The sequence below is a fragment of the Prenolepis imparis genome, unplaced genomic scaffold (genome assembly GCF_030444845.1).
Source record: "Prenolepis imparis isolate NDT839.2.m4 unplaced genomic scaffold, iyPreImpa1.0 SCAF_13, whole genome shotgun sequence".
In the NCBI taxonomy this organism is placed as follows: Eukaryota; Metazoa; Arthropoda; class Insecta; order Hymenoptera; family Formicidae; genus Prenolepis; species Prenolepis imparis.
In genome coordinates this window covers 5,011,965-5,039,277 of record NW_028141171.1, presented here as the reverse complement: position 1 = coordinate 5,039,277, position 27,313 = coordinate 5,011,965, and the positions used below count along the sequence as shown (strand labels likewise).

At 31.2% G+C, this 27,313-nt stretch overlaps 1 protein-coding gene and 1 long non-coding RNA gene across 3 annotated transcripts in view; one reads left to right on the top strand and one right to left on the bottom strand.

The window, feature by feature from the left end:
- LOC145944696 (uncharacterized) overlaps positions 1–27,313 on the top strand; it is a 216,568-nt gene that overhangs the window by 94,232 nt on the left and 95,023 nt on the right. Inside the window, exons 6-7 of the long non-coding RNA XR_014426724.1 lie at positions 6,290–6,488; positions 6,596–6,637. This is a non-coding gene — a long non-coding RNA (uncharacterized LOC145944696). The remainder of the gene's footprint in view (positions 1–6,289; positions 6,489–6,595; positions 6,638–27,313) is intronic.
- LOC145944689 (glutamate receptor ionotropic, kainate 2-like) overlaps positions 1–27,313 on the bottom strand; it is a 181,160-nt gene that overhangs the window by 135,577 nt on the left and 18,270 nt on the right. For both annotated transcript variants that reach the window (XR_014426723.1, XM_083053221.1), the window contains exon 3: positions 5,393–5,554. Coding sequence is in view for 1 of the 2 variants with exons in the window: in XM_083053221.1 (XP_082909347.1) it covers positions 5,393–5,554 (162 nt within the window). In the remaining variant the exon portion in view is untranslated. The remainder of the gene's footprint in view (positions 1–5,392; positions 5,555–27,313) is intronic.

Here is a 27,313-nt window from a genome sequence, read left to right as displayed (position 1 = left end):
TTTTTTTATATATATAAATAGAAATTTATATAAATTTATATAAAATCTTTATATAGGAATTTTATATACAAATTTATTTATATATATAATAATTATTAATATTAATTATAATAATAATTATTATTATTAATAATTTATTTATATATAATTAAATTTGTATATAAATTTATTATATAACTATTTTATAATATATAAATTTGTACAAATTTACACAATTTTGTATAAAATAGAGTTCATATAAAATATAAATTAAAATATTTATATAATACATTTATATATAAACTTATATATATACATGTATATTATATACTCGACTGATTATTCGATCGATACAATTGTAACTCGCAAATGCCCTCACCCCAGAGTTTAAATTGTTGAGTAAGCAGCGGTCATGATGGCAATGTTGCGCTCAATTAAACTGTATGCTCACTCTCAGAGGATTAAACTGAAAGTCAAATTCGCGGGATTTGCTGTAGCACTCATTACTTGCAGATTTCACGGTGGCATATTCAGCCGTTATGACGCATCAAAAAGGGATAAGTGGACGACAATAGCGTCTGCCGCGCGGTAAGCTAAGAACCTCTCTCGTCTAACAAATGAATTTTTACGTTTAACGTGGTGGATGCTGCTCTCTCTTTCTTTCTTTTTCTCTCTGCCAGACGATTTCCTTCAAGTCTTCCCTTACACATTTTTCTCATCTCTCTCGATGACAGATTTTATGCAACCTTTGTCTGCGCAAACCATTTATCTAGTTCATGTGTACATTATATTTTTTTAGCTACATTACGTTCGTTATTATGGCTATATGTTTTTGTAGCACAGACAAAGAAGCTGAATAAATTTTAGAAGTTAAACTAGGACTATTTGTCTAGTTCACGTGCATATATATATTTTTATATTATAATATATGTGTCACTTATTACAGCAATATTTTTATTTAATAAAGACAAGTTATTTGATACGCCCACACTTGCTACTTTTGTTGAAATAATTTAATTTTCTGTTAATTTGTATCGCTTTCAATCAATTTCATTTTTTTATTAGTCTTCAGAATTTTCTCCGCTCTCTAACGAAATAATTAAATCTATCTATAAATATCAAATCTCGTTAATTTATCTGTATGCAAGTTATATAAGTCACGTTAGCGATTGTAATTTTATCGATAATGCCAACTCTTCCTATTCGCAAAAAAACTTTAAAGCAGTTGACGGTCGAGAGTTCTCGGATATACATACGTAGTCGTGACCGAGAAACTTTCGCATCGAAAATCGAAAATCTGGCACATCAATTTGAAGACAAGCGGTGCTTATAAGCGGAATCGGGAGCGACCTGTTCGAGAGGGGCTCTTAAACACGCGACATGACGTAGCGCTAAAGCTGGGTCTCCTTTATCTGACGATAGTTTTGGAAATTATGTGTTTATGTTTCGCGAAGTTCTCTCACTTTGAAGGTTGGCAGCGTCTTTGTTAGCGAGAGTATCGATCCTCTTTTTGAAGAAACTTTTTATTAATTATTTTTGAAAAGAGGATTTGATAAATAAAGCTACACGAATGTAAACCAGCAATCAAATTTTATTTTTTAATTGAAAATCCTATTCATAGCAAGCGAAATATACTAACGATAAGAGACGATAACGTAATAAAAATTTGGAAATATAATACAAAATAATAAAAATTATTAAAATTAATTAAAATAAAAATTAAAAATAAAAATATAATTAGAGTAAAAAAATAAAAATTTATATGAATATTTCAATGTTATTGAATAGCACTTGACAATTCTGAATCAAATATGTCTTATAAAATCTTTTTATTTGCAACATGTCGCGTTCATACATAGTTTTAGTCATCGCGCGATTTTCGGCACTTTTACTAAAAGTAAGAGGCCGCTATTAAAGATGAGATGAGAGAAAACGTGGCGAATAAGTAAAGAGCTTAACCGAGAACCGCGGCCATTGACTGGTACTGTTATTTGTCGTGTCGCCTTAAACACGGCGTTGTTTGCATAAGTGCATGCACGTGAGACACGTGGTCATGTAAATGGTCTACGTAGAGATCGCGATGATCGTTGGATATTGCAAACTAGCGTTATCTGCGCCAAAGAATACGTTTTTTTTTTCGTAGACCTTTACGGTTATATGCACACATGCTATATGAAAACTGGTTATCGGATTTTCTCTGCTCGATGCATCGCTATTACGGTTTTCTCTGTCGATTCAGGAAAGACGTTTCACGTCTTCGTTAAATTTTATTACAGGCAGGCAAAATAACTTTATATACAACAACGCTATATTATATTAAAAAATAACAAAGTCTAAACAAAGCCTTCATTTCTATAAGGTCCAATTGTAATTAATTAAAAACGGAGAATTTGATTATTGTAGTTTGTTTTTTTTTTTTCACGCATTATATATATGTATATATTTAATTTTCGGAGCACGTAACTTGGAAATAAATAAATTCGACTATCTCGTGTTGCCGTGGATGAACCAACGGGTCCATGAAAAGTCACTAGAGAAAACCCTCGGCGCTACAAGCAGACTATGGATTGGTTTCGAAGTGGCTTCCCACCCAGAGTGGTACACGATACATGTACACATTCTATCGATCCACGTGGCAATTCCGAGGTACGAATTCGCCAATATCAACGACGAAAGTTTCTCTGGTTTCGAGCAATTGAAAGTGTACATGTGTGTTATATCATCGTTCGAATTTAGCGTTGCATCTGATTTATCCTCTATCAACAAACAACTAATAATATATATTTATATGTGTATATTTAATATTATTAACATTTAAAGAAACTCGTCATAAAGATATTTCAATTTAAGTTGTGTAATAGAAATAAATTCCTATTAATAATCTTATTATTATAGAAAAAGAAAAAAAGAAAAGAAAGAATAGAGAGAAAACATAACAAAAATGCAACTAGTTTTTCATATTTTAGATATTTTATTTAGAAAAATTTGCTAAACTAAATTAAAGATTGATCCAAATGTAAGATATTCAAAGTAATGTTTCAAAGTAAATTTAATATCGAATTTGCGATATTGTGTGTGAATTGATATAATATTCTTTTAAAAAATTATAAAAATATTATATAAGCCGCGCATTGCGTTTCAACATGAATTTTAGAAGCATATAAAACGAGCCTCATATAAAATTTTTTATAAAACATGAGCACAGGGAAATCGAATTACATAGATCGTGCGTCGAGAGTACACATGTAATGCAACATAATAATTAAATATATACATAATATATATACATAAGTATAAATTACGTTGAAAAATAAATGACTAAATCGGATTTTATAAATGTACTTTGCGTGCTTATAAAAGCATAGAAAAACAATGTTATTAATATTATTATTTAATCAGACTCTTAAAACCTATGTTATCAAAATATTATATAATCAAAGATAGTATAAACTTTTGCTGTTAATATAATATTATATATAATTATATATAATATTATACATAATTATAATACATGTAAAGATATTTATGTATATATATTAATTAGTATTATCAACTCAGTGATTCTTGATATTTAAAATTCAGAAATAAAAAATAAAAACCAATCATCTGAAAATTCACGTCATATACATATGTATCTCATATCTGAACATATCTCATTTATATGAAATATATGTTGTTTTTGTTAAACAACACACACACACATATGGATAATCTGGCAGAATTGTGATTTAGACCCGAAATTGAAGCCGAAATGACAAAGGCAGTCTGTTAATGAATTCTCTATTGATCAATATTAGCCGCAGGCGAATATTGAGGACTAATCACTTTCATCGAACAGTTATAACGTTTGTATAACGCATATAAATGTGTTGCCGTTCGATCAGACACGATGGTGTCGACCTGGATCAATGTTTTTCATTCAGTTTATTTTCGACGATTAAAAGAGTCCCCGATATGTTGATGCGCTTTATGTAGAATTAAATATGACGTAAATCCAAATATTCACCGGAAAAGCAAAGAAATAATAAATCTGCTCGACTGACTGGTTTTGTCAGGATTATAAACACTGCTATCTTTTGCGAGAACAACGAAACTAACGAATCAATATTAAATTTCATTGTATATTTGAAAATGAGTTTGTTTCGAGGATCTTCTTCCAAAAAATGAAAATAGAAATTTCACTTGTAATGTATCATGACTTTTACTTATACATATAATATTAATACCAGCATTAAGGATTGTCAGTAGTATAAAGGAGCCAACATGCTGAATCATAGGAATACTTTCATCGCGTAAAGACGACAATGGATTTTGTCTCCGAAATTTTCTCATATATCGGACAGGAGGCATGTAATACGCTTTTAATGATGCCATGAAACGAATCAGATACGGTTGTTTACAGTATCTGAAGGACGAAAAAGGATAATAATGAGTATATGGTACTTTAATAATGACGAGCGACGAGCGAGCCTATTATTCTCGGTTGGTTTATATATACGTGCTGTCAAGATGATAAATTTTGCTTACGGTAACGCTCCTTAGGTCGCGCGTTGACTATATAAGGACGCTCATCGTGATATTCAAGACACACCCCGAGATATTCTCGCGAGTATCATGATTTTGCCCTATAAATCGCCCCCTTTCATCTCGACTCTAATAGGCGTTTAGGATCGATTATTTGGTCCGCGGTCCGCCTATCGTTTCTGAGTAGAAAGAATTTTACAACGAAAATTTTAAGTTAATTTAAGATAATTTTAATTTAAGATATAAATTAAATTAAATTTTAATTTGAAATTAAATTAAATTAAATTAAATTTTAATTTAAAATTTAATTTAATTTAATTTCAAACTAAATTTATTTTGAATCAAAATTATAAGTTTATTTTCAAATTTATGAATTTAATTTAATTTATAATTAAAGTAAAGATCATTTTAATTTAAGAATTTTAGCATCGTGCTTTTCGCATCTCGATGAGAAGAATTATGCGAATGAAAGTTTCGGCAAGCACAAAAAAGGCTAAAAAACTATTTCCTTCATATTTTCGAAGATAAAATACGATACTTATCTCGAACTTATGCCGAAAATGTATCATCAAGACATTTTGCAATTTTCTGTAACTGTGAAAACGAGCAGTCAGGAATAAATCATTTTTGACGCGCGGGGAACCGTGAGATTAATGAGTGTGAGGAATGTTTCTTAATTTAAGTGAAATTTCTTACAAACTTATGTGCGATGCGGCATCGTTTTATTACGATACTGAAGAATTTTCTGCGCGATAAGTTCTGGTGCTCAAATTGCGCCATTTCTCGCGCCGATAATAAATAAAAATTATTTGGGCCATTCGAAAGTGAAATGTGTATAGAAAATAAACATTAATCACATGTAAGAAATTAGACGAATAGTTTCACTCACCCTTCTTCGACGCGTGGAAGGAATCATCTTTTGGCACGTACTGGATGTCATACTCCAGTGTGGTCTTCGGCAAGATAATTTTGTCCTTGTTGATCTTGTAAACGGCGTACTTGAAGGCCAGCTCCGTGCTGCTATCCTTTTGGTCATGAGTGAATATAGCACCTGAAAAGTAAGCACACACGAACATGATCGCGTTAATCCTTAAAGTAAAACAGCAAACTGCATTTCGTGGCGATAACGCTTTCAAACGATTAAAGTTTCGTCTATGCTAATAAACTTTAAGCTCCGAACTAGGCTGAATCTTATCTAATGAAACTTACGCACAACTTTAAGATGCCATTCATACATTATTTAATTTTTATTGCATACTAGACAACACAAGCGCGCGTTATGCGCGCTCCATTCTTCGATTTTATGTTAAAAAGAATAATATTTAAAAAAAAATAATATAAAGTTTGTTTAAATTTAATTAATATTTTTTCACAATCAGTAATTAGCTGATTAAAGCGTTAATTTGCTAATTAAGTTTTGAAATAATAATATGTTAAAAAATTCAAATAGTAATATGTTGTAAAATAATATGTTATAATATTTTATTCTCGATTAATATTTTTTGACAGAAATCAGTTGATAACTGTCAAAAATATTAATCGAGTTTAAAGTATTATAACATATTATTTAAAACATATTATTATTTAATTTTTATAACATATTATTATTTCAAAACTTAATTAGCAAATTAACGCTTTAATCAGCTGATTTCTGTCAAAAAATATTATTAAAGCAAAAATTTGTTAATTAAATATTCTAGCTTGCATATTTATATTTATATTGTATATGTTATAATGCGAAATAATAAGATTATTCTAATATATGTATGTATTTTATTTGTTACAGGTAGCAGTGCGATTCACGCGTCGTATCGGGAGTGCCGTATAAAGTTTCGCGTGTCGGGAGTGCCGTGTAAAGTGTCGGACAATCGTAATTATTCGTGTTTTCGCGAGTATCGTGAGTGCTACGAAGGAGCAATGACGGTCGACCAAGAGAGGAGGAGGAGGCCCGGGGAGGCATCGGGCAACAGCGGGGCAACCTTGAGGTATATACAAAATAAAAACATTTTTTTTTAATTCTAAAAACTGCATTGCTTATGAGATATTCGACACACCCATATGTATATACATAATTTGAATATTTTGTTTTCAGATCAATCTGCTGTATACTACAACTCCGCTGTTGCACGTATCGGTGAGTGAGAAATTGATTATTGCATGACATATTTCAATGTCGTATAAAGAAAAAAGAAGTAGAATTTAATCGATTGGTACCAAAAAGTTGTTACAAAAAATATGATAAATTAAAAATTAATTATTACATACATATAGTTATACAGTCGCGAATAAATCGCAATTATTTGCGAAAATTCCAATTCACTCTCGCTCGCGGTCATCCGATATTTCCACTAAATAAAAGAACGCTTTATAAAAACACTAATAAAGTTTAAACCAAACGATGACCACACACAGTCATAATAATAATACTTATACGTAATAATAATTATTGCAATTTCTTAGAGATAAATACGGAATTGATTGCGACTCACGTAAAATTTGTTTATCTTTAAGAACTCGTCGTCGGCGAAATTTTCTTTCCTTTATCACATTTTGATACATTTATAATCAATATTAATTTTATGTAGTGATATATATTTAAAAAATTAACGCGGACGTAATAATTGTTATAACATTGAATTTCATGTAGAGATAAAGAGCATACATTTCTCTGTTTAAAATACATTAAATCTTTAGAATATTAAATTTTAAATTCAATTCACCATTATAGAAATGAGTGAGCAAAGTTTATCGTTAATCGCTCGACTGTCGTGCGATAGAAAATGCAAAAGTGAAACGATTAAAAATATTTGCGTTAAGGATCGTTATTACTGTAGGTATGGTATACCTGAATGAGAGAAGAGCGACTTCTAATAACCCTATTCATCGACTGACGTTGATTAAATAGCCCCTGGGTGTTAATAGTGTGCCAAAGCTCGTGTCTCTTGCGACCCACAACCTTCAAAGAGAGGTCACGCGTTTCAAAGTCCCGAGAATGTACTTCCAATTTATCGAACTTTAGGGAGCGACTCTAGATGCTATACACACCTCATCATTGCGTCAGCTAGCTAGTTTCTCAAGGAAAAGGAATACTTAAAGACGCTACAACATTGAGGAGAATTAATCTCCTTCCTTTCGGTACACAGACTCTCGTCGCAAAATGCTCGGGGCTGTTTGCGGAAACTAACGGGCATCTTATATACCGATAAAAAGCAGGCAGGATGCATTCCTGACCTACCGCCAGGGGCAATTTTATGGTCAAACGCGAGCGATGGTTAAAAGCGATGGCCAGCATTGCTGATTAACATTCGCTGTTTTCTAAAGAATCTGAAAACTCGAGGAAAACTATCCGAGATTTCTCGCAAGCCGATTCTCTCTTTCTTTTTTTTTTTTTTTTGGTTATTTAAATTTGATTGAATAAATTCAATATGTTTACATGAACGAACATTTGCTCTTTTTCAATTATTTGTTAATAAGATTCACAGCTTTAATTATGTCTATTTTGGTCTGATAGAAATTAATGTAAAACCCGATATTTTGAAAATAATGCCATAAAATATGAGAAAATTTTGCACATTATTCGATGTTTTATATATGATATGAAGCGAGATTTATCCCACATCATCCGGTAATGCTGACTGCATTACTGTTTGTGTATATTTAATTATTATTGAAGATTTAGCATACAAAATTTTACATAATTTTTATTATTTTTATTATTTATAATTTTTATACAAAAAAGTTCAAGCAGATTTAATTAAAAATACAAGGCTGCTACCGGGTATGTCAATACACAAGTTATATGCTCTAGTCGACTATTAGCTGTTTGACAATATTGAAATTACGGAAAATTTACTCATTTTATCGAATATATATTGTATACATATCATAAGTTATAGATAAGAACATGATATTTTCAAGAATCTTATATTTATAGAAAATAATAGAGAACTGAGAAAGACAATAGAAAGAGAGAGAAGAGTTTATCCGTCTATTTTAAACATTTAAAATATATGTTAAAAAAATAATCTAGACTCTCCGTATTTTAGAATGTTCATTATTATTGTAGATTTTTTACTTTAAATTAAGTAATAAATTATAATTTTGTCGAATTTTTTGCAAAATTTAGAGATAATTTCTTTGTCAAATAATGACAATTTTATGTAACTCGGTTATTGTACGATGTAACGCTATGTAACGATGTGTAATACACAATATATAATATACAAAAAAATTCAATTTTAAAATATTTGAAAAGAAATTTAAAAAAGAGGTCAGCATGAGAATAATAATACTGTTGAGCCAAAAATAATCTTCAATTGTTCGCATCATAAACAAAAAAAATTTTTAATTAAATTTTAATTATGCAAAATATTGCAAATTATGAAAACATTGATTATTATTATCGTCTAAAAAATTTTGTTCACGCCTGTTCCATTTTCAAACATTTGTAAAATTTAAAATATAAACTTGACAATATTCAAACTGATTACGCATTTTTGAAATAATATGAAAAAAAACTCAAATGTATTTTGCTTCAAAAAGCGAATCTTTCATGAAAATTTAGAGATAAACCGAATTCCGTTTGAAAAATGTAATTAAAACACTGCAAAGGTTTAATCGAATATTTGTTTCTGAATTACGATGCAGAGAGATTGAAGAGACGCGAATATTAACCATTTTATTCGCAGATAAAAGATAAAAGTATGTTCGATCGCGAGAATAAATGGATACATCATAAACGATAACGAGTTACGTTCGTATTTACGTCCCGCCAAATCACCGGTCCCTCTTTCGTTCCCCCGTTTTTCATCGGTTTCCTCTTAACCCTTCCCTATTTTCTCTCCGTCCGATGCGCTCTTTTGCTTTTCGTACCGTGTCGTAACTAGCTAATCCATTTATCTGTAACGCTGTGGATGCGCATTAGCCGTCTTCCATCTCTCATCCCGCAGTATTGTTCTTTGTACCGTTCTTTTTCCGTTTTCCCGTTTTCGCCGTAACACGTTAAGTACTCTTATCCTCCAGGAGGAGAAATGCTCACGATGATTTCTTTCGGTATTTTCTTGCAACCTCATTGACTACGATTGCCCTCGGCAATTAGTTGCATTTAAATAAGGAATAAATAATTCTCAGATATTTGTTCGTTACAGTTTTCAGTGATTAGTCCGGTCTAATTACGCATTTGTTTGTTTTAATTAAAGAACGGAAGTAAAAATACAAAAGTAATTATTATATAAATAATAATTACTTTTGTAATTGACAGATAGTTTCTTGCTTAATTAAATCAGATATTAATTTTTTTTAAAGAGATATTCAATTATGCATTTCAATACGATGCAAATGAAATTCATATAACATACAATAAAATTTCATATATGTATACATTCGACTATACAAATTTTTACATATTGAAATATAATATAAATAAATATTTCTTCTAGAAATAATTAATCTTATTTAATATATACAATATATATATATATATATATATATATATATATATATATTTTTTTTTTTAAGAAATTTTTCTTTAGAAGAAGTACATTGAAGTCAATGTATATTTGATAATTGATAAGATCGCAAAACAATAGAGGACTCTCTTACTCATTGTCAGTTTAATCCTCTACCTGCACACGAGAGGTGGCAATTATTATCGGACAGTCTGTATATACGCGGAATATTTAAATCATACCAAAATATTAAAGTGAAATGTTAAGCGGAATATTAAATTATATAATATTTGAAAATATAAATTAATTATTTATTAGACTGTATCACAAAGGCTTATTATTATTTTATTATAATTACTCCTGCGATTTTTGATTATTTTACTGCGCGTTCTCAATCTGAATATTTTATTTTATTTTATTAAAAAAGTCGAACGATAAATAATCAGATAAAATATATGTATTTGTTTCAAAGTATTTCCAAAATATTTTATATACTATATGACATATACGCGGAATATTAAATTACACAAGCATTTTAAAATAATCAATCACGCAATATCGCGATAAGTCTGGAAATGCATTTTTCGCGTAATTTATTCATTTATATTATTTTAGTTAATTTAGTATTTTGATTTTATTCACATTTAATCAATTAAGAATCGAAGTGACAGGAATTTACATAAATTATCGTTTCATTGCGATCTTTTCGAACAATAATTATTTTTTTAAAATTAATAATATCAAAATTAAGATAAGGCTCGTGTATAATTAAAATCAATAATAGGCCAACTTGCGAGCCGAATAATCAAGATGTTAACAGATTCTTTATTAAGGAATAAATTAAGTTTATTAAAAAAACATGTAAACGTTTCGACAGTACAACTGTATTTTTTTAAAGATATTTAGAGTCAAATACATTTCATCCGATATCTTATTATTAAAAATTCGTTCGATTTTTTAAATATCTAAATATATTAAATATATAATTATTATATACATATATTAATATTTAACATAATATTTAATATTATTCTGATAATATAATTTGAAAAATCTAAAAATAAAATATATTTGGCTAACTAAAGTGGAAACTGTCGGCATTGTGCTAAGTAATAGACTATTATGTAGTATAGTAGTTCGTAAATCTTTACATTGTGAAAATTTGTTCGCGCTGTATCTTCTGCTCAATATTTGAATGTACATGTATTCATGTATGCTATATCCGTGGGCAATTCACATGTTGGTTTTGCTCAATCTCGTGGGGAATCTGTGGCAGATTTACGGAGAATCCTAGCATGCTAATTTCTCATAAATAGTAATAGGTTTCCGTTAGGACACGTGCTGAATACATATAAAGCTCAAGATACGCTTTTCCAAAGATAATTCAAATGTTTTCTATCAAATATCGGTGATACACAATAATCTTTAGAGACCTCGAGGCTATAATTCTTCGATAATGATTTTCTCGTTACAATAGACGAAGATTGTACGTTTGAAAACGAAACAAAAATACATAACGATTATTACATGTTATAATCACTTTACTTGTACAATCAAACGAGTTTGAAATTGTTACATAATTGGAAAAAGAATAATTTGACCTTTAAATATATAGTCGAAACTAAATAATATAATTTTTTTTAAATTTTAGAGAAATTTAAGATTTTATTTTTGAGAGAATTGATCTAAAAAATTAATATAATATTGACATATTTATATAAATTATTAATATAACATATTTATGTTTTTTTTCCTGACTGCAAGTTGGCAAGGTGCGAATGCCTTTCATTCGAGCTTGAGTTATCTTTTAATTATCAGTGAACATTATCTCGACAGTGACTATTAATACATAAATAAAAAAATAGTTTACTTTTTAAATTAAAATTATTTAAGTTACATACTAAAGAAGAATGTGTAAAATATCAATTTTGTTATTTATTCGATAGAATATCATATCTATATGAATATTTTAATAGCTGCTGTTGAGATTATATGAGATCGTTAATCATTTAAGCTTAAAAGATTCTAAATATATTAGTAATTTTCAATTAAAGAGTTATTTTTCTTAAAAACAAAATCTTGAGTGAAAAAAATATTTTTTTACATTTTGGACTTATTTTCACACAAAAAATATCTTTTTCCGCTTGTACTACAATTCGTAATACATTCTATATTTTAATTTTCTCTTTTTTTTCTTTTTAATAATATTAATATATATTATTTTATTTTAAGTATATCATGTGAGAATAGATAAAAGATTAGCTTAACTTCTTTAATATAAAATATGATTGTAGGCATTGTATATGTCTGACTTTGACATTTCTTTCCCATCTCCATCTCCCATCTTGTCATTTAATTTTCATACGGCTTCAATATGATATTATTTCAATAGCAGCGCGGCGATGAAACAACGAGGAGCGTCGCATAAAGACTGCTCGTTATAACACCTTGTGATTACATGCGTGCGTGAGATTAAAGGAAGAACCGCGCAAAGATAAGCAATTGGAGAAACTTCGGAGCAAGAAATTTATCTATCCCAGTTACATCTGCGTTTCTAGAGATACGATTCGACGCGGTTTGCATGTGTATTAAAATTTCCTTTCTAAACTTTAGTCGTCTAAAACCAACTCTGATTAAATATGTATGAATCCCGAAAAGATACTTAACCACACACATATATGTACATTTTTAATCGAACAAAAATGATTATGTACTAAAATTTAGACATTCGATTATATAAAAACTATTTAAATTAAAAGAGAGAGAGAATAATTCTCTATTTTATAGAAACTTGTCCTCGTTGACAAATTTTTATTTAGTTAAAAAAAATTCAAGTAAGTATTTCAATCAAGGTAATATTTAATCTATTAAGAGAAATAGCGTGGACGAGTTTGTTATATATAAACGACGGAAATTCATTGTGTTTATTTCCGACAGATAAAAACGATTTATTGTGCGGCTAATAAAAACGGCGCTCGAATCATTAGTTTAAATTCATTTCAGAATCTCGTTCCAGCAAGCAGGTAGAAAAATACGAGCGTTTTTAAATACCGCTTAAATAAAACGGCAGAGCTCGAATAATATGTCGGTGCACTTTTTGTGTCAGGATAAAAATAATATTTTCTTCTACTAGATCTGCTGATCTTTTCTCGTATAATATGGCGTTCGCCACCGTTTCTCTTCCGCGAATGAGTAATGCATGCTTATGCGTTCGTTCATTCGCACTTGTATCTCGGATCGTAAAGCGTGCAGTGAACACTTCTCAATTCTGTATCACCGCGAAACTTCATTCTTGTAATGCCGAAAGATAACAAATGGAATGTCAAAAGGAAAATTTAATATTCGCGATGTGCTTTATTTAATAAATGAAGGCAGCTTACGCGTTTATAGCTCGAAAATGCATATTAATATCCTATTTTATTTTTTTTTTAATTTTCAACAGAGATGACGTGTGCCAAAAAATAATATTAATTATAATATTAATTATAATATTAACTAATATTATAAAATTAAGCGTGTAATTATAGATGGAATCATGGGCGGATCCTGGAGGGGGTTAACCCCCCCCCCTTGCAAATTAAAAGAAACAGTTTTGCTGAATTTGTTTAAAAAATATAAATAAAGAAAAACAAACATTAAAGAGCTATCGACGTCAGGATCCGCTAGTGTATATATATAAGTATAAGATACACTGTAAATTATACTCATTACGCATTCAAGGAGTTAAGTTTAGATTAAGTCAGACATAGGACGAAATGATGAGATATTTCATTGCACGAAAATAATTAGGTGAAATTCTTTATATCTATATAATATATATATAATATATTATATCTATATATAATATCTATATAATATATATCTATATAATATATATTATATCTATATAATATCTATATAATATATATATAATATATATTATATCTATATAATATATATTATATAGATACAAAGAATTTTGCCTAATTATTTTCGTGCAACGAAATTATCTCATCATTTCGTCGTATGTCTGACTTAATCTATACTTAACTCCTTGAATGCGTAATGAGTATAATTTACAGTATATTTTATACATACATATTGTATATATATTATATATATATAAAGAATTTCGCCTAATTATTTTCGTGCATGAAATTATCTCATCATTTCGTCGTATGTCTGACTTAATTTAAACTTAACTCCTTGAATGCGTAATGAGTATAATTTACAGTGTATCTTATACATACATATTGTATATATATTAAATATATATATATATATATAAAGAATTTCGCCTAATTATTTTCGTGCATGAAATTATCTCATCATTTCGTCGTATGTCTGACTTAATCTAAACTTAACTCCTTGAATGCGTAATGAATATAATTTACAGTGTATCTTATACTTTTATATATATATATTTTATATATATATATTATATATATATATGTATATAAATATAAGATAATACATTGTAAATTATACTCATTACGCATTCAAGGAATTAAGTATAGATTAAGTCAGACATACGACGAAATGATGAGATAATTTCGTTGCATGAAAATAATTAGGCAAAATTCTTTATATCTATATAATATACATATATATATATATATATAAAAGTATAAGATACACTGGAAATTATACTCATTACGCATTCAAGGAGTTAAGTTTAAATTAAGTCAGACATACGAAGAAATGATGAGATAATTTCGTTGCACGAAAATAATTACGCGAAATTCTTTATATCTATATAATATATACAATATGTATGTATAAGATACATTGTAAATTATACTTATTACGCATTCAAGGAGTTAAATATAGATTAAGTCAGACATAGGACGAAATGATGAGATAATTTCGTTGCATGAAAATAATTAGGCGAGAAATTCTTTATATCTATAAAAAATATATATATATATACACTGGCGGATCCTGGAGGGGGGGAGGGAGAGTTAAACCCCCCCTTGCAAATTAAAAGAAACAGTTTTGCTGAATTTGTTTAAAAAATATAAATAAAGAAAAACAAACATTAAAGAGCTATCGACGTCGTTGATCCTGAAATAAAAGCTAATCATGAAATCAAAAATATTAAATAAAATAATTTTGCAACCCCCCCCCCCTATTATCGACGTCAGGATCTGCTAGTGGATGGAACAATTGAATAAAAGATTAATTAATATTATAAATAAATTAAGCGTGTAATTATAGATGAAACAATAATAGATGTGTCTTGTATTTTCGTATTTATTTTTTTAATGGCTAGATGGATGTGTGCAATGCTCAACTTGCATGTCTTTTCGCGCTGCACACGTCGATAAGCGGCTCCATTGCGATGTCGGGTTCACTCGACCGCTTTTATCAGTTTCGCTCATGGATAAAACTTTGCTATTTTGCCCCCCATAACATGATAAATTCAATCTTTCTCCATATATGTTCCCTCGCGTGACCATTTTCCTACGGATAGTATTATTCCCAAGGTATAGCAAGGTATATTCGGTGTCGGAATATCGCAGTAAAATAGAATAGCGCTCGATATTCCTCGCTTATTTGGTTGTGGAAAAATTATGATAATAAAAAATGTATAATATTTTAAAACAACGAAATGCGAGGAGGAGGGAATTTGCGAAATGTTTGTTCTGCATTCAAAGACTGTTCCAGTGGATGCGATGTTTCGAGCAAACCTTAACCTCGACTTCATTAGTGTCTCGAGTTAACATCTCGGTTTTGCGTTCTTTGTCTTGCCATTCCCAAGAGAGGAAAAAGAGAAAGAGAAACCGGCTTTCGTCGCCGCCAGATTTTTCTCTCCGGACGAGACTCGAATTTCATCGAGCGAAACGATCCCCTCCCATTCAGATAAGACTGAGATGTGAACGACTGCGACGGGGGAGGAATAAGGCAGCAGTTGATGAAGAGAAGATTGAGAAAAAGGGCACGAGAAACGATGCCACGTCTCTTTTCAGACATTTTAAAAATCACTCCTCTCTCGGCCTCTCTCTTTCTGAAATAGGAATGCAAAAAACTTCGGGGAGAAAGTCAAATCGAGAAACGATTCGCAGTAGATACGGGGGAGATAGAGTGATGGGGAACAGCGAGAGGAAGAGGGCGACGAGTGAGATAAGAAGATGAGCTCAGATCAGGGGCATAGTCCTCTGAAAAGTGGAGTGAAACTTTTTTTTCTCCGGAAACTTTTCCATTTCACGGATTATACGAACTGCGAGAACTCTTTCGGAAAACTTTGGCAAATCGGGAGTCGTTCCTGTGATCTGAAGTTGATGAGTGAAGCAAGCAACATCGCAAAACTCAATAAATAATAATAACGATAATTATTATATACGGATATAAAATCAGAGACAAGATCTCGGGTTTGCGTACAAATTGAAGAGAGATATCCAAATGGAAATTCTCGTTATTGACGTTGTTATTATCAATATTAAAAAATAATACAAAAAAGATTTTTCATTAACTTTGCATCCATTACTAGATGGCGTATATCACGATGACCATTTTAATACAAACAGAAAAATCAATTTCCATTATGTATAAAAACAATGAAGAAAGCCAATAGTAAACATTTTATTTTATTAAATTAAATAGAACATATAATAAAAAAAAAATAATAATAAAATAATATATGAAAATAAAATAAAATAATATGCAAAAATAATAATATAATAATTTTTAAAAATTACAAAACAATATTAAATGTATTATTAATTGTGACTTATTATTTGTTATGTTGTATATTGCGTTAATTAACAAATAAACTAGAAATATCCGGAAATGGAATAGCTTATGCTGTCAGAATCGCTTTTGCATTGAATTACGTAACCCTAATTTGATACGATCGAAACCGTAGCGACGTGAGTTACTGCCAAGTGGTTTCTGGGGCGGATTTCCTCCGCTGTTGCGCAAAGTCGATATGCCCAGTTTGCGGCTGAGATCGTAGTCTAGCCAAGAGCCATTTTGGTTCGCAACCATTAACAGCACATCCTACATATGTACACCTGCGTACAAACGTAAATGATCCCTGGTTAAACTCCCCTTTCCTCTCTCTCTGTCCCGAATGAGAACGATGCAAAACGTTAAATTATTAAGAGATCGGTCTCATAATAAAATCTTAAGTAAGAAAAAAAAACAAATTTAACAAATCAAATTTCACTCATTATATACAATTCGCCGAAACGAGCTAGTCAAATATTCGTATGTTCTTTCAAGTGCAGAGTTTGACAACTGAAAATCATTTTTGACATAAAAAAAAGACAACGAAATAACCGAGTTTGTGCGAAGCGGCGCCTATTAAGGACATCCTCGCGTGTTCATTAATTACTTATGCCGGCGTGAAAGCCGATTAAAACTCCGTCGGTGTTGATGGATAGGGATTTAACGCACTCGCGAGACACGCCTTCCCTAATTCTCCGGTAACGAGTTATTAAACTAATGTCTATCATTAGCGGAAATCCTCCTTCGATTGCGGAAGAACGTGGCGGAGCCCTTACATACTGATGCGCGAATAGAGGGGAGGGTAGAAGAGGGAAAGAGGGGTCACATGCAGTTCCCGGAACTACGTGCCGCCCGGAATTGGCCTCGTTAGTATGCCGTAGTTTCGAGTCAAAGTGCGTTTGCGGCAGCAGCCACTCCGTCACGCACGCGAGAAGAGAATCAGCTGCGAGCGAATTTAACAATGCGCCATTAAATGCACGATCTGTTTTTGCGCCGCGCGAGTTTGTTGTTCACGGGCCGAGGTCTAAATTTCCTCCCTTTTCCGGAATCCGCCATTTTTATAATGGAAAGAGAGGAAGAGCCAGAGGACTCAAATTTTTAAAAAATTTGTAAGACAGATAATCATCGTTCGCGTCGCATGTTTTTTTAATGGCGTCCGTTTCAATTAGTTAATGGCGTTCCTTTAATATTACCAAGCTTACAGCTTTACAGTGTATAATCTTGATATAAAGGGAGAGAAAGAGAAAGAGTTACAATTTTTTTTATAATAAAAAAGAGAGAATTTAAAATAAAATAAATAAATATATTATATGGCAGATTCCTCTCATCATTTTCACATTTCACACTTTTTGTGTAAAATAAAAACAAATATTTTGCTAACAACAAGTGGTAACAAAATATCACTGGAATATTAAAAAATAAATTAATCTACTCGCCCCTGTGAATAAAACAATAATTGAGAAGTTGCTATTCAATTATTAGTACTAACAATGCGATGGACGAGATTTTCATGTTTTAGGCATGTTTGCTGATTTCAGAATGTAATATGTAATATTATTGATTTATTAATTCAATTTAATAATAAATAATAGTCAGTTACTCTTTTAATATAAATTGATTATTTGTATATGTAAAAATAATTTTATTAAAAATTTTGATTTTTTACTTTTTCTTAAAGATTATTTTCAATTGGATTCTCAAATCATAAGTTTTCTTTTTTTTTAGCTTATTTATTTATTCTATAACGTGCGATCTAACTCAACACCATATTAATAATAAGAGAGAGACAGATTTAATATCGCGTATTTCTTTCTCCTTCTTGTATTAATAAAACAAGTTTATATAAATACGTAAATATAAAGAGAATACATTAAAATAATGATTCAAGTAGTTTACGATTCAAAACACGCTTGTTTCTAATTTTCTATGCTTTCATATAACAAAAGTATTAAACTATCGTAATTTTTAATACGAAATAAAATCTAAAATTCAAATATTTTATAATGTACCGATAGAATTCTCAATTTAAATAGATACACTTTTTTCTCAGTATATTTCCATCCCCTCTTGCAATAACTTTGACGTTGTCAAAATCACAACTTTGAATAAAAAATTTTAATAGTCGCTTATTGTTTATTAAAAAAATTATCAAAAAAACTAAAAATTCACGTGTGTGTGCAAAGTAAGATTCAAACGTAGAATAAAAAATTATATATATCCATCTAAAAAATTACATCTCCAGGGATTTAGCTTATTTCAATGCGGTTTAGCAAGTGTGAGATTAAATGTATATAAATAATATGAGCGTTGATTACAAACGTTGATTAAATTAACATGATAACATGTACGGGACTAGAAAAATTAAACGTAGCTTACGGCGGAATGTAGGGAAACGCAATAGATGCTAAGTCCAGAGAATCATATAACTGGCTTCGCTGTACGCGCGCAATGTGAAAAAAAAGAAAGACTGTTACAACCAGTTGTAGTTATCCACGAATTATGCCGTTGGTGGTCGTGTCTGGCTATTCACTCGGCGGTGGAGCTTCCGCATGGGCTTGCGGTAATCCGCAGAACCACACTTTGAGAGGCCCTGTTCCACTAATGCAATTTCTGGCGCGATCGATTCTGGATTACACGCAAAGACCTCGTGGAACATACCGAACTTATCGAACATTTACGCAAATTAGAATAGATCCTGATCACAGCTCCGACGCGAAATTACTTCGCTGTTAACGTTATCAAGGATTATTATTTCGATAGAATTGTAAATATTCAGAAAATGCGAGAAAATCTAAGCAAAATATGTTACTTTAACTCGATATCAAAATGTTGATAAAAATGAGCACTTGTAAATACGTAATTTTATATAATTTCTAAGAAAATATAATTCAGGAGATGCGTCATTTTATTTTTAAAATACAATTAACTCTGATTCCGTATCGCTGAATCGTTTTGGCAATAACGCGATTACAATTGGCGTATTGAATTTTCATCGTTAGATTAATAAATGGGGGAATTATATCTGTATGAGATCCAACTTGAGAACTTGGTTCGTGATCGAGTTGTTAGATAATAATAAAGAGAGCTTAAACGATTACTATCTACTTCGGGAATGGAGCATTCGAATAGAATTTACGGTCTCTAATAATCTTCTCGTAAATTGTGTCGCGTAATATTTTTTTTTTTTACAAATCCATAATTCAGAGACCTCGATGACGCGATAAAAAAAAAAATATAAAAAAACGCTCCGCGATAATCGTGAGATATTTCTCGAATAACATCGCAGCATTTGCAAGACGATCTCTATAGCATTTCAATAACCGCGACAGGGCGTCTTCTGAATTCTATCGGCGGTCTCTCGTCTCTCTGCTTGTCGAACAAGCCCGAGGTCTTCCGGCGAATGTTGCTCCGAAACCTGAGCCCACGTCGAGATTGAGGGAATCCTCATGCTTCCCATGAATACGGAATCAGGGGGTTTTGTAAGTTCCAATCTGTTGTATCTAGCGGGAGCGAGAACTCTCCTCTGTACCTAAAAGAAACTGTCTGCGAAGATGCTGTCTGCGGTGCAGATCTAAATAAATCGAATCTGTACATTGCAACGACACTGTCTGCGTTGATAAGTCGAAGATAAGAAATTCTTTAAAATATATATATATATATATATATAAGAGAAAAAATAGGGACACGTGGCATATTGAACGTAGAACGTGAAGACGAACTTCAGAGGTTTAACGGTCCAAAAAGAATTTAGATAGAAAAGAAACGGAAGGAAAAGTGTTAAGAGAGTGCCGACGAGTTAATTTAGTCCGAATTGCAACGAAAATCACTCGCCCCGATTTAACGAACGGGCAGAAAGCGAAGTATTTGAATTAATGATCGACAATCAACGTTTTCGCCACGCAGGTTCTTCTTCGTGATGACAATCGGTTGCGTAACTCATTTATGAAGAAAACCTTACCATCCCCCTTTCTGCGCTAAACCGAGGCGAAGTATAATCGATTTCTCGTTCTTCGAGACGCCAGAGTCTCGCGGGAAAATAATTATATATACTAGACGCTATTATTAAAAGGAAATCTTCTCTTCACAAAACTTTTGGCTAGAAGCGTCGCAAATCTTTTGGAGTTATATTTTATCAAAAAATGTTCTTATAAATTTAATAATTTAATTTAATATCGTAATAAAATACTTCTCTCAGTAAAAAATTCAATAATCTAAAAACTTTCTGACATTTATTATTTTTGTATTACTGCTGTTAAATTAGCTTCATTATCGTGCAAAGTGAATGTAATTAAGAGAAAAAATATTCTAGAGAAAATGCATTTACGATATCCGGTAACCTCAAGTCAATTCTTTATTCACGTGGATTAGCATTTCCAATATTGCTTTTCAGGCGAAGTGGAAAAGGATATTAATCGATCATATGTGAAAAGAAAAATATTAGACTGCAGAGCATCTTAGGACAAAGAAAAAAAAAAAAAAAAAGAAAGAGCTAGAGAAAGAAAGAAGAAATCAAACTTTCATGAAAGTTAATAAATATCCCGCCTGGCACACTTACGTCTTATTCTTATTTCAAGTTATAAGTCTCGCGACACTTTGATCGATCACCAATAATATCGTACTATCATCATGAATATATTCTGATAAATTTTTTAAAAATATCTTTTAATTAACGGCTCGTAAATATCTCGTGATAAGAAGAAGACTAGCATAATTTTTAAATTTCACAAATAATATCCATCGATTCGAAAACGTAACAAAACGCGATATCGATTAAAACTTACAGATTACATCTCCCTGTTCCCTAACACAGTTCGCGGAACAAACACTCGATGAATAATTCTGCGGTTCTGGATCGCGACTCAATCGTCGGAAACTACCGTCGATGGCAAACTAACGTCGATAGACGCACCTTCGAACCAACGTTACAAATGTAGTGTTGAATAATGCAATATATGCCCCTGATACTGGATTAATGTGGTCGGTGAATACAAACTTTGTTGATCGTGCGCGATGTGTACAAAGTAAGCCTGGAAAATAATATCGTTCTCTCTCTCTCGAATCGACAGCCAAAATTAAAGCCTTGCCTTGAGAAGGCAAACGTCAACGAAATTAATTTATCAGCAACTGAATTTTTGTATTTAAGCAGGAAGAAGATTGAAAAGAAAAAATTATTGAATAATCGGGAAACGGAAAATTCCGAGACACTTTATATATGACTAACCCTGATAATGATAACACTGGTGGATAGAAGGCGGGTAGGTAAGAGGCGGAACGGTACCGTGAAGGATCATCTTCGCGATGTCGTGGAAAATTGCTCGCAGAGACCTGCATACTTGCAATTTAGGCAAATTGCGCGAAGATATATATATATATATATATATATATATATATATATATATATATACGCGAAGTAGACGAGGAGAACCACTTCGAGCGAGATGCCAAATCTGTCACTACGTGATATACGTTTTTCTCTAACGAGGATATAAGTCATCGCGCATCGAAGATAAAAAGAAGGTATTTGAAGGTGATAAATGAAGCTTCTCGTTTTCATTGTATTTACATCGTTTTGCTTCTGCGAACGACAGGCGAATGATTTGACAATAAATATAACATTCTAATTATAACAATTTAAATAAATTGATAATTATGATATTTTGAAGCAAATTCAGTCGAACTTTAAGCTTGATTTCAAATTACATTGTAATTGTCGAGAATATCGATAATAATTAATCCGACTACGTATATTCTCCCAATTGTATCGTTTTCGATTGATAGTAATTAGATATATGTATAAACATTCTTGTCGACGTTATTATCTTGACACGGATTGTGGTTTAGTTATCTCAAATAACAGCGGAAACAATTCCATGCTAATGGATTCATCTCATTGTCAATGAAAATGATGGATGTTTGTATGAGATTATCAAAATATTTTGGCGGCTGACGTATAACAAGAAACTAATATTGTTATTATAACTACTACTCATCCGCGAAACCTCAAGCATTTTACCAACACTTTAATTTTACATCAAACGAAACGGATTTTTACATATAATTATACATTTAATACAATAAACAATATTAATTAAATAATTAAAATAATCGAAATAAATAATTGAAAGACAGTATTTCAATTATGCAGAAAGAAAAAGATATTCAATTTGTTGAAAAAAATTGTTATATATTACAAGATATCAAAAGTAAAGTGGATGTTGTTACATTTAGATAAAATAAAAAAAAAAAAAATAGAATACCAGCAGAAAACACTTTTTCATTTATAATAATAACTCAATCGAGAGACGTTTGAAAGTCAACTTTTGAATTTCGCGATTGGAACAGTTCCAGCAGTGTCCACCAAGAACATATATAACATATTATATATACATAGGTATATATGTTTCGGAAAACATTTACCATTTTCTTACTATCCTTTTAAGCGTGCCGGATCTCAGATTCTACGTGAGGATTCTGATACGACACGAGGTCGCTAAAATGTTGTCGCGTCTCCTCGATCTGTATATCATGTGTCTTTCGGGAACATAAAACTCATATCATTTTTATTCCGACTGTTCCGTATTATCCGAACGCATTTCGCTTTAGAAGGAGCAGCGGGATCGCGAGATGTGGCAGTTTTGACCTCGTCTTCGCAGAAGCTGTCAAAAGCATTCCGCGAAGCGCGAGCGAGGAGTTGGAAAACTGTGGAATATATCGCTAGATATATGAATTTTATGCATTTCCTCTCTTAACATTTTCATGCTATTTGTCTTTGTTTTAGCATGGAAAATTACAAAAAAATCCATTTGAGATATTGCTATTTATTTGATATTTTAAGATTGCGAGAGACAGCGAAAAACAATCGGGAGGAAAGGCGGATATAATGGAGATGCACGATTACTTCCTGATTGAAAGACAAGATATTGTCTCCCTAAACGGAAAACGTTAACTTATGTTTTTCCTGTTTCCTGTGTTCCATTCGTACAAATAAGAAACGCGAAACGCAAATGGAGGGAAAGAAAATTAAAAGAAGGCATCAAGAAAATTGTCTGTTTTCAACAACTTACTTCACTTCCGACTCCGCCTTCCCAATTTATAAGTAACTACATTCGCTCCTGCAAAAAGTTTTAACTTTCATGGCTCGTTCAAATCTAGTTATCTCTCTTAAATCCACCGATTACTCTTGAATTCGTGAGAAAAATCGATTTATAATTTTATATCGTGTGATACAGAAAATATTTGAAAAAAATCATCATATATTAAATATACGAAGACATATACATATATCAGGATAAATACATATATTAGAATGAGCGGTAATAAATTATAAATAAATTTTTTTTACGCGAGTTGCTTCTGTAAATTGGACTTAAAATTTTTTTAGTATATGATTGTTGATAATAAAATTACATTTTGCATAATATTGAACAATCAAAAGTGGATAAATATAATTTTTTTCGACCGTGCAAATCTCCAGTGTGGCTATTCATACTCGAGTACTTAGTTCATATGGAACGCTAGCTGGAAATCTGATGGGTTCAGGGGTAGTTGGCTGAAGCCCCCGAGTGTAATCGCATTATGACCCCCGTGTATAGCTCTCATTACACCCCCGACAGCACTCCGTCATTGTCCCCACCAGTTCGCTACGGCAGACGAATGGGTGAAACGAAGCTTTGTCACCGAATCCCCTTCGCCCCTTTCCGCTAAATGCAGGCCCGTACCGCATGGCGCTTCAAACGTTTTAATAAAATCTATTACGCGACATCTAGCTATTGTTTCTCACGCTATTACACCGCAATTACATGATGCTGTATACAGATATGCATAATATTATCACTGCGTGATGTGTTTAACGATCAACAGTTTTCGCGGAGCAATTTGATGATTGTTTTAATCTTTATGTGATAATTTACCTTGATCATTTTAATCTTCATTTATATTTCGTGATTTTATTGCACAGATACGATTCAAATATACAGAGTTTTTCAGAAGAATTTTATTCCGTATAAATTTCGACCAAAATCGAATTTTCGAAACGTATTTTGAATGGTCCCTCGTGTGTGTGAAAAAAATTAAGTGCCCATTAGTACGCGAATGCAGTTTCTTTTTGCGAAAAAGGACAGTTTGTTTGTGGACGCGCTAAGAATTGTTGCGGTCGATCAGGATAAGCCGACAGGTTGTATTTTAGACAGGATTCCAGATCGTTTGGCTATACTGTTGTGATGGAATTCCGATTTCGTTACGTCGCGAATTCTAGTAAAGGGAAAAGAATTACACGTAAACATGTAAAACAATAACTTTGATAGGAAAAATCTCATTTTTCATGTTACAGAAAGAGAGAGAAAGAAGGGAAACAATTGTAAAAATATAATAGAATTAAATATTGAATACTTTAGATTTTTCATTAAAAACTCAGGTTTATTTTCATTGCTAATTTAAAATAAATTAATCAATCTAATGCAGAGGGTTATTGATGCAGAGAATTTACTGTTAAATAGCGTAACATATGTAATTTGGCTACATTAGTAAATATTGTGAACGTTAAAATGTGTCTTTACGTGGCAATAATGCGACAATCGTGAAAAGAATATTGACGTAACGTAAAGTTTAGGCAATTTAGACATAACTTTGTAAGGGAGCTCGATACTAATGGCCCTAATCCATCAGTCGGGTCATCACCAGACTTTATGATTGACGGGAGGTCAGTGGTATTTGATGAAGCATCTTAACTATATCCATTTATGTCAGAATAATCGGAGGATGAAAAACACACGAGGGAACCGATCCGATCTTCGCTATATGTTTCCTTCGATGAATTAACAAAGACAAAAGAACGAGACGAAACATATCGGTGAATGTGTAAATTTACGATTATCCAGGCGAAGTGAGTAAAATAACGTTCGATATCGTTAACGTCGTCGTTAAAGTTGGACGTTTTCAAGAGTCAAATATTTTATCATCGCACTTTCCAGCGACGACAAACGTTCTCTTGTTACGGGAAGAATATTACTTGAGTTGACTGAACTATTTTTCTGCCAAGACAAATTCATTTGTTTACGTATCGCGATCAAACTTGGAAAAATCGACGAGAAAAGCTCGCAAGTATATAGAAACGTGTAATATCCATTTGATGCTCGCCAACATATATTGATTTTGTAGAATTCGATTTCTCGGAGAAAGCTCTTTATTATAGGAAGAAAAAGAAAGAAATAGCAATGAAAAACGTTGACTATTTTTTCTCTCATTTCTTTCTTATTTAATGTACCTATAATTGCAGAAATGCAGAAAGATAAAAAAATATGCGAGAAGTCGAGTCTATATAATCTAGCAACATTATTCTCCTCAATCTTATATTCGCGCAATCGTGAGAAAAAAGTGATCGAAATATTATGAAGAAATATGAAAATATCGACAAAATATATATTTCAAAGTCAAGATTCTCTAGATAAAACATCTGATGGGTAAAACATTTTCCGGGTTTTCGCGTATCATTTTTGCTACTACATCATCAACTATTTCTTTCGCAGAAATGTTTTAGATATACATGCGCTGTTGACTCGATTTATTCCTGACACGATTATGTCTCGAAAAACTTTCGGTAGTTTTCCCTCCGGTATTCCCCGGCGAATCGCAAATATTTCGCGGTTCGGCGAAATTACCTTGGGAAGCCTGAGAATGCATGTAATTTCCGAATTCTTCGGGGATACATTCACAAATGATCTTGCAATCCACTTACGTGTGAAACATTCTCTATCCTCTTTCTCGCAATTTATATTATCAATAATCATTATTTTCCTAACTCAAATCAATTGTATTTCTTCTTTCGTCTTTTATGTTTTGCAGATTTTAATTGACATTGCGTATGTTATATCTTATGCAAGTATTGTTTATAAAATAAAAATGGTTATGAAATAAAAAAACAGATAAAAGAATATTCTTTCTAATTTTTCTTAAACAATGATTTTCTCCAATTTATAAGTATTCAAGAACAATTTAATTTTTCTTAAACAATTATTTCCTTCAACTTATAAAAGTATTACAAAATAATTAAATACTTTTTTTTTTTTACAAATAAGTACATATTATTATATCTGTAATAAATGGGATCACGACACTTAAGAAATGACAATAGCATATGTTGTCGATTCATTTATATGTGTTGTGTAAAATGTATGTATGCGATTTATTTAATGTAGCTATATTCTTTTATATCTATTTACAGAAATATTTGATATCGTCAGCAACATTACTTTTGCATTGCTCGATAATCAATTTTTCTTATCTAGAGAGCAAGAAGATTTCATATAGGAGAAAGCATTTTAAAAGCATTATAAAGTGTGCGATAAAAAGTTAGAGATTTCCAATAGTAAATGTTATCAAATAAATATAATAAAATAAACATCGCGATATGAAAAAATAAATATAAAAAAATTAATATAAGAAAATAAATTAAGAAAATAAATTATATAAGAAAATAAATTTAATATTTCTGTTGCTTTATCGATAAGAAGAATATTAGATATGAATGATTAAATAATTTTTTGTCTTCGATAAAAAACAATATGCAAAATTCCAGCGGTATTCCTTTAAATTTCTCATCGGTTATTAAAAGAGAAACTTTTCACTAGGGACTATCTGGAAAGAGCACGCAATCACCT